The 9,282-nt window shown below is 47.6% G+C and overlaps 3 protein-coding genes across 3 annotated transcripts; all 3 read left to right on the forward strand.

The window, feature by feature from the left end:
* Positions 1-65: 65 nt before the first annotated feature.
* On the forward strand, positions 66-849 carry PHALS_00723 (uncharacterized protein; the record flags this gene model as incomplete). The annotated part of the gene is made up of 2 exons (XM_024730448.1): positions 66-461; positions 517-849. The coding sequence occupies 2 exons, from the start codon at positions 66-68 to the stop codon at positions 847-849; spliced, it is 729 nt and encodes a 242-aa protein (XP_024580724.1).
* Positions 850-2,717: 1,868 nt separating this feature from the next.
* On the forward strand, positions 2,718-3,196 carry PHALS_00724 (uncharacterized protein; the record flags this gene model as incomplete). The annotated part of the gene is made up of 4 exons (XM_024730449.1): positions 2,718-2,722; positions 2,795-2,909; positions 2,974-3,066; positions 3,122-3,196. 4 exons carry the CDS (start codon positions 2,718-2,720, stop codon positions 3,194-3,196), a joined length of 288 nt encoding a protein of 95 aa, XP_024580725.1.
* Positions 3,197-5,478: 2,282 nt separating this feature from the next.
* On the forward strand, positions 5,479-5,808 carry PHALS_00725 (uncharacterized protein; the record flags this gene model as incomplete). Its single annotated transcript, XM_024730450.1, has 2 exons — positions 5,479-5,602; positions 5,687-5,808. The coding sequence occupies 2 exons, from the start codon at positions 5,479-5,481 to the stop codon at positions 5,806-5,808; spliced, it is 246 nt and encodes an 81-aa protein (XP_024580726.1).
* Between the last annotated feature and the right edge of the window lie 3,474 nt (positions 5,809-9,282).

The following is a 9,282-nucleotide window of genomic DNA, read 5'->3' on the forward strand; positions in this document are numbered from 1 at the left end:
ATGTGTATATCTCCAGCGAGAAAACGGTCAAGTTTGTCGCTGAGGTTCGCGTATTCAAGGACGTGATGTACGGCGACCGTCATCATGTCGATTTAACTAACCGAGATGATGGTAAGTGGTTACGCTTTGCGACCGAAGAAGTTGGAGAGCAAGACGACACGACCAGCATCTCGAGTGACGACGCATGGATATGGAAAGCATCCATGAGTCTAGCCAGAGCGTCGAACTTGACAACTCGGGGGGGGGCAGAGACTACTGTCAGTGCTACGGTTGCGTACGAAGCCTTTATGGCTGATAAGGATCGGTCGGCAGACGTCGATCCGAGGGACGAGGGCAAAGATAACGATAACCAGGACGTTGGTGAGAATCACCAGGATATGAGTGACCAGGCGGATGATTGTCATGATGATGACGAGTCATCTCGGTTAATTTTGGATCGGAGGTGGATCCAGCAGACGAAGGTTCGGTCGCCGATGCGACCGAGGTGGGCGAGGGCGTAAGCGATCTGACCGACAGCAGGGCCGAGAAGCCAATGATCATACGGAAAACGGCTGGAGCCAGGACTCGCCCGACGGTGACAAAGCCGGTGCTTGGTCGAAACCGATTGCCACGAAACGATCCGTGCTTGAGAAGGTCGTTCTGCCAGAAGTCTTGCGAAAGCGAGTGGAACGAGACGACACCCCGTCAGAAGCTAAGAAGAACCAGCATGGAGATCAAATGAAAGAACGTCGCACAAGCTTACGTCAAAGGACGCGCCGACCGGCTCGATTTGATGACTTTGTGCGACGAAAATATGGGGTCGTGCTGGTAGACCGATTGATGCCAAGAACATCAAGCTATGAGGTTTAAGTATGCGAATTACTGGCGAATGACTGAGCTGGAGGAAAGGGCCGCGTTTAAAAACAGGGAGGTGTTGAGACAGGTCAAGAGGACCGAGATGCCAAAGGATGTCAGAACCATGAAGACCAAGTGGATCTACGCAATCAAAACGGATGCGCAAGGCTTCGTTGTGAGATTCAAGGCGAGTGTCGTGGCGCTCAGAAACTATCAGAGACCAGTAATCGATTTTATGGAAATTTGTCGCCTGTCGCGAGAATGTCTTCGTTCCGGATCACGGCAGCCATATCAGCAGAGTTTGATCTAGTACTTTACGGTGGGGATATCAACACTGCGTATCTAAATGTGACGCTCGAGATCGCTCAGATTGTCGATGGGATCAAGGGGGGTATCCGTGTGAGGACCCGTCGTATGTCTACGTGGTGCGGAAGGCGCTGTATAGCTTGCGCCAATCTGGCCGTGAATGGAACTCGGAATCAATGGGTGGCTTTTGAACCGCGGATTTGAACGGTGTGTTTTGGAGCCCTGTCTCTACTACTTGATCGACGGAGAGAAAATTGTGATGCTATTGATCTACGTGGACGACGTGGTTTAGCCACGAATGATGAAAGTGCAAAATCGGGTTGTTTGTTGAGCTCGACAAGGCGTGTGGCCTGAAGGACCACGAGAGGCTGACTGAGGTTTTGAGTATTGAAGTGACCCAAACCGAGGAGGGCGTGTTCATCAGCCAAGAGAAATATGCAATGGACGTGTTGTACCAGCTCGGCTTTGACGGAGCGAACAAGTGTGGGAACCCCATGGAGTCCATCACGAGACTCGCACTAGCTACGAAGGACGACAGCTTTGACTCCAGCTTTGACTACCGGGATGCACTGGGCATGCTCCTGTATCTCGCGACCGGAACCAGGCTGGATCTGGCATTTGCACTCGGCCAGTTGTGAAGATTCGTTGTGAACCCGACTGTGAAGCATGCGACAACGCTCAACCGCGTCTTACGATATCTTGTAGGCACTCAGGCGCAAGGTATTATGTACAAAAACGGATCTGGGAACCGTATGAAGCTGACCATGAGCGAATTCTATGATAGTGATTGGGGAAGTGACCCCGAGACCAGGAAGAGCACGAGCGGGTTAATTTATATGCTGGCGAGTGGAGCGGTGACATGGATGTCCAAGCGTCAGTCAATTAGGGCTCAATCCACGGTTGAGACTGAATATGTGGCTGGATATGAAGCTGCTTTGGAAGCGAAAGCGCAGTTTGTTATCCTGTCAAAGATATTTCCGTCTATGCACGTGCGACCGGTCATTGGTATCGACAAAATTGCGGCACACGTGACGGCTACCAGCTTGACTTATTTGCGACGCACGCGTCACATCTAGCTGCGTTGGTACTTTGTGCGTGACCAGGTGCAGCGCGGTCTGATCACACTCGTGAAGGTAAAGGGAGAAGACAACCCGGCCGATGCGTTCACCAAGCCACTCGATAAGGTTCGACTAGCCAAGCTGTGTGGTATGATAGGGATGATGAACCAGCCGTATGACAATCAAAGCTGAGGCCTTCGAGGAAGGCGTGTTGGAAAGCGGATCCGAATACGCTTATCCGGATGGCCGTTGGCGGCTGATGTGGCATAAGGGGCCGCGGGGGGGGGTCTCTAGGTCTCAGGGGGGGTCTCGGTCCAGGTGCAGATTATATGAGCTAGGTGCAGGGAGAATGCCATAGCTCCAACACACCAGTTGCTCTTTCACCAAACACATTCCAGCATTTTTGAAAGGGCAAGACACGCTCAAAAAGCTTCTGTCAGACATTAGTTCTGAGGGAATAGCGCAAATGGCAATGGTTTATGATTCGTCCGTCTTAAACTCTTTTGATTTAAGATAGTAATGCTGTAAGGTGAACTGCGTGATAAAGCCTGAAAACTGTTACCAGCCATGAAAATGGTCTAGTGTGGCACATCTAGGGTTGTCGAAATCAAACCGCTGTTGGTGCACTTAAATTTTTACATAAACGCTTTTTCAGCTAATCTCCAGTCGTCGGAGGGAAGGGAAGGGGGAATATATTTCTCGGTAAAAAAGGTGAGGTTGCCATGTTACTTGGCCATGGACAAGATGGAGCCACAGTCTACGCGTTATTGACTAGCTTGCAGTACCTCTGCACAAGAAGCATTTCAGCATAGACTGTCTGGAAGAGACTGATGTCGTAAGCGCCCGCGAGCCTAAGCATGCGTCCCATGTGCGATCAAAATTTTCTACCCTTAAGAAAAAAGGCAACTGAAGTTTATGGTCAGGGGTTAAGCGCTCGAACTGCCGTCATAGGGCCGAAATTTTCTAGGGATAACAGCAGGGATTTCATATCAAAATAGCATATTCTTTCAGTCGCGGCATCCAACAATGACAGCAGAGAGACGATAAACCATATCTGCTCTGGTGCAACTTCCATCCATCTTATGCTGTGTCAATGAGTGCGGGTCACAGTTTTCTTGCCATGAAATCTAATTGCAAGGCGGGAAGTGGAGGTTCGCTAGGCGTTTCCGAGGCGATGGATCTGTGCCAATCTTGATAATCTAGTTGCTGCCGAGTAGCACCTGATATCTGTCGATATCAAATCGCTTACAATACCAGACACAGCGCCCAGAGTGCCTTCTTCTCTCCAGGCTGCGATCTATTTATATTCGAGTACCTTCGCGGGGTCGACAGAAAAGTTTGATAGTAAAAATATTGAATTCTAGCGGCCTACCTGAAAAACAACGTGTCTTGCATACCTCTTAAGAGCCAAGCCTACGCGAACCAGCCCTCAAAGATGCAATCTGATGAGTGAAACACGGCCAACGTAATTGATTGTCAGTATAGACATCTTGCGCTTTGTTAAAACCCAAACATTTTGGTACATTTAGGTATGTTGGTCAATTACAAACGACGTACAACTGTTCAGATCAGAGAACAATCCTCAAAGGCATCGAAGATACCAAATACGGGCGCAATTTATGTGGGCGTGCGATAAGATAATGTGTTGAAGTGTGGTATATTTGTTTGAGCAATTCTGATGCGGATCATTTAGCATTTCACGACAAGATGGCGTGAAATGCTGAATGATCCAATTTTGGGATTTGATACATGATCGTATCCGCGATGTTGCAATTTTTGAATGACATGAGTTATCGATCTTTTTGGAATTCAAAATGGTCGGGTTCATGGCTATTAATAAAATGAAGCTTTGGTTATGGCTTTAGATCGGTACCCTTGACATTGGAAAAAGAGCAGAGCTTTTCGTGCCCTTTGATCGAGTCCGTGATTAAGGAATCGTTATGAGCTCTAGATTTATAAAGTAAAACTGCTGGAAACCTATATCCCACGAGGATTTTCCAGTTTGTCGAAGAATACCTTGACGTGACGAAAAGAAATCCATCACGGATTTCACACTAGTCCAGGGCGAGCTTGACTAAATTGTACTTTTTTCTGTAGCGTAAGACTGTACCACACATCCGTGGTCATTACTTGATGTAAATTTATGATTTTTTTCTTTTGAGCCAAATTTTGAAGTGGCTTTTATCAGCGCCAACTTCCAAGGATGAACAGTCTGACTGCAAATAGCGATTATACATACTCATAAAAGCTCAGCTTAATTACTATCTACGTAGGACCTGCTGCATGCGGTCATTGTCGGTCGCACCTAGTACTGTGCTCTTGAGCTATTTGATTAATTGATATAAATGATCAAATCCGTGTATTGTAGTACAAGCAAATCGCTTTTATATTGACCGATGCCTGAGGAATAATACACGACGACTTTCAAGCGCAAGAATCTTCTTATGTAGAAAGATATTTCTAAATATTTTCGCTGTTGTCGTGCAGATAATGGGTAGCTGTCAAACAGCGATAAATACTTTCAATTAACAAACTTGTATGCTTTTAATCAAGCTTTTTGCCACAATAGGCTAATGTCTTTATCGCCAACAAAATCCTCTCATAGAGATGCTCCAGTGTCTGCAGATCGCGCGAAGCTCAAATTTATCCAAGATTGGCCAGTGCCTCTGCCCCAAGAAGCCTTCAGGAGGTGGATTGGCTCGATCATGGATTTGCACAGTTAAAGTGAAAACTACGCTGATATCGCTTGCCCTTTAATATGTCTGAAAAAAATGACAAGGACTATTGCAAATAGTTGTGAGGTATTGCGCAATGATCGCCTTACAGAAGATTTCTATCGACGCGCTTACAGAGCGCAATCGCAGGGCGGATGCATAAGTTCCAGCTCGCTCAAGTCGCGATGTTCAAGTACCCCTAACTTTTATTAAGCTACCCGCCGCTCCTATTTTTGCAGTGCCTCCAGGCTCGGTGAAGGAGAAGTCGTCAATACAATACGACTTTTATATCACCCTATCTACATTAGGTAGAAAAATTGAACAATTTATCTTGACAGGACTGAGCGACATGCGCCGTGCTTGCATCGCTACGGGCAAATACAGGCAAGGCTACATTGGGTAAAGCTCAACTTCCGATACAGTAGTATGGGACAGCGCTACATTGAACAATTCGCACTCATTGGCTATATTTACAAATTATTGTCTTGAGAAGAATTCGATCGCATGTTTTATCCAACGTATCCTGAACACTGCTGTATCATGTCCTGCTCGTTTGAGATACAGAGATGCTTAGTGACCTGCCGAAGTTGAATAAGCGTTTAAGCAACGCATGTTCACAAGATGCGTGCATCGCGAGAGCATACCACAAAAGACGCTTTAGTCGGACGTCTGATCCACTTGTTTTGGCTTGTAAGCTTTGAAATGGTCGGGTGACTTTCAACTTTACCCAAACGCACATAATTATAGTATACAGCTCTTCTTATCACTCACCAGTGCTCGGTACCAAAGGCATTACTTTCAAGGAGGGCTCAAATTTTCAACCAGCCGCTACAGCTGTAGCAGCAGATGAATCACCTAAAGAATGGTGCATCAGTGGCAGTTTCCGAGCCATCTGATTTAGCGGGAGATATGCAACGATAAAGTGTTCGGGACACGCCGAATGATGATCGATGGAGAAGAATCATAAGCAGAACGTTGCTTTACCTGCAACAATCGTTTTTTTATATATATCGTAATTTTCAATCAAGCCAACGGAAGTGATTGCTACTTTTGACCATTAAAAGCTACTAGAGCAAACTTTTTTTGATTCAAATGCTTTCTTGTTACCGACGTTGTCAGAAACGGATTTGATCCGCGCCACATAAGCGGGTGGGTTTGTTTGTAGCGCTGCTACAAGATCCCGTGAACAAGGAAGTTGAGAACTCGGACAAGAGCTTGTCGGCGCTTTGCTCGCACGGTAACACCGATATAGCCGAACGGCTAGCTGATGTCAGCCCCATCACTGCCCGTAAAGAAGTCGAGGACTTAGACTTAGTATCTTTCGACACGTTCACGATTCGTTGGCTGAAAGCCAAGACATGTAGAAGGAATAAGCAGACGGAAAAGGAAAAAGAAATGTTAAAAACATTGAGGCCGGAGACCTGGCTGTATTAAATGCTAAAAATCTTTCCAACACATTCAGTCTCTGCTGTTTTTCTGACAAAGCTCAGTACGCGATTTATTGGACCGTTTAAGGTCATGGCCAATCGAGGCCTTACGTATACGCTGAGCCTTCCGAGAAGGATGCGCACCCACCCGGGTTTTATCAGGGCTTGCTTAAGCGTGCCGGGATCCGGCGCAAGTGAAAACGGAAGAGTTGTCGCCGGGGCGGCGCTTAGCGGCGATTGGCCACCCAGAAGTTAAACCAGCAACTGCTCGGAGCTTGGGATGAAACAACATCTGTTTTCAACGGCGCAAGGCGCTCCACCGTTGCACGAAGTGATGTATTCGCCTTCTCGACGGTAAGGAGCCGCTCCGAAAGAGCGAGATAATCCTCAACGCGAGGTACTTGAGCACAAATGGCTCCAGGCTCTCGAGGTTTTTTGCACAGTGGTAACCTCGGCAAGATGCTCGGCCAAGTGCCGATGACGATGGACTTGTTCGCCAACGCTCCAAGAGCATAGCGAGTCACCGGACAGCGATCGACCAAGTTGTCATCGCCCGCAGCTATCTCTTCTCATTGGAAATGGTGGCACGTGGAACGCCTGTTGGGTCAAACTCCGATAACTCGCGGGAGTTTGTGGTGCCACTTCAGCATGACCGCCCAGACGTCGTGAGTGCTGATAATCAGAAGGGTAATGACGCTTCGTGTCGTCGTGAGCCCCGCACCTCGCGGCCGTAGCCCAGAAAGTCGAAGGGTAATGAGTCTGAACTCAAGCTATGGCCCTGAGCTGACGAGGTCATAACTTACCTGTGTGAGAAACCACAGAGCTCGCGGGAACGTGATGTTTTCTGTCATATTTGGCAGCGCGACAATACGCAGGAGTCCGGCGTTGTGCTTGAGTTTGGAAAACTCGAATCTAAAATGACGCTCTACGCGTACGACCACTTCCTCGTGGCTTCGCCTTAGGGTAGACAGCGAAGAAAGTTTCCGGTGCAGCTGCACCCATCGTTTAAGGAGCTGATCGTCATCTGGAGCGGTTTGTCAGGGGCGAACAGCACAGGAATGGTCTGCATTACGGGTACAGGAGCACCTCATTTTTGAGCTCGAAGTCAAGCGCTTTACCGATCCATTGAGATTTCTTGTTGTACCAAAAGCGAGCTCGGAGAGATTTTCCCTGATCAAGCTCAACTTGTGTAGTGGCTTGGGGCCCGACTATGTAGACGCCTAGCGATTGAGTTATCACACCTTTTGCAACAGTAGAGGGATCCGCCAAGCGGAATGCTATTCTCACGAGGGTCTCTGACTGAACGTGGATACGAGCGAATAAGTGCTGTCCTGTGGGCAGCCTACAACGGCTGCTTCTGTGCCGTGTTGAGGCGATTGGTAACAATAGCACTCCACCCAGACGTAGAGAGGCCGGGGAACGGACACGGCGTCCGCAAGGTTCAATTTGAGCTCACGTCGCGCCGTTAGCGCACCTCATCCTCTTCGTTTTACATGCTGGGAACGGAGTATTCGACCCGTTGTCGACTTCCTCCGAATCCTCGACTAAAATCAGTCGCTCGTGGCGGACGCGTTGTGTGACGCTCGGTTGCCGAGCGCTTGGAATGTGCTTCCTGTGAAGTCGCGGACGTACTGTCCGGAGATGCACCTCGTGCAGAAAAGAAGGAGAAAAAAAGGACTTGCCCGCGGGAGCCCTCGCATCCAGCTCGGCCAAGTGTTTTGTGAGTCATGGACACAAGGCTCATTGAGCGGAGAATGTTTAAGAATGTTCGGAAGGACGTAACGGTGCATCAGACACGCGAGCCTTTATAAGGCGACAGTTAAATGTAAATAGTGGGTATTTACAATTTTAATGAGGGAGACTATAACAGGGTACCACGTAGTCTTGTATGAAAGGGCGGGTCACACAAGATGGTGGGACCGTCTAAAGGTGTGGATTACACAAGTTGGTGCAATTCGAGAATAGTATGGCTACACCGTAACAAGAAGCCACTACGTGGCAGGACTGCCAGTAGTAATGCATATTGATTTGCTTTTTCCATTTAATCAGGAAAACCTTAGGTCATTTACGGCGGCTCTGTCGCAAATAAACAGATGATACAGTTTCAATTTTAAACGGAAGAGTCTCTTGACTTTGGTTAAGGTTTTAAGTAGTCTAAGAGAAATGGATTTTCGATCCCTACACTCGTACATGCTCTCGTCAAGAATGTAAGGTCAGTGGCCTAAGCTTAGCCTTCTCTTAGCAAAAGCTACGGCAGCCCCGTTGCAATACGTGGCTAAGAGCTGAGCTGGTATGTACTTAATTAAAAGAAGCAATTTCTTGTCGTGAAAATATACTTACTCTCTACAGCTTCACATGAGGGGCGCAACCGCAATAACCCATTCAATTTACTCAAAGTTAAGCCCAATCAAGACTATTGATGCTTCAAAGTCGACGTGAAATGCGCAATCCAAATCAAACATGGCCAAATAAAGGACTCGCACATTGTGTCACCTGCCGTCCAGCCTCAGATGATGGCTTTCTGTCAGCTCTGAAGACCACATCATCTATTGCACCTCGAAGCCATTGCATATTCTTGATTCGAATTGATGAGTCAATCCCAAGTCAACCAGGTAGCTGGTCAGGCGCCACGCCACTTTCATCATATGGCTTTTAGCCTCGTAGGATTTGCTTGAAGACCATGCTTTCCAATTAAGAAACCAAATACTTTTCAGCGCTAATGACACATTCAACTTCAATGGCATATCACATACTGGTGAGAACAGCTGGTTTATGCTTGATGCGAAAGACTGCATCTGACTTCCTTTATCAACGCGGCAATCAGATATTACATCAAGATCGATCTGTGCGTATACACGCTATGGCCTGTGTTGGAGATGACCCCGCTCCAGCTCATGACTTGTCAGCCATGATTTAATTATCTGGTATCAGCGTTACCGGTAT

Source organism: Plasmopara halstedii (genome assembly GCF_900000015.1).
Source record: "Plasmopara halstedii genome assembly, contig: Scaffold_1211, whole genome shotgun sequence".
Lineage (NCBI taxonomy): Eukaryota > Oomycota > Peronosporomycetes > Peronosporales > Peronosporaceae > Plasmopara > Plasmopara halstedii.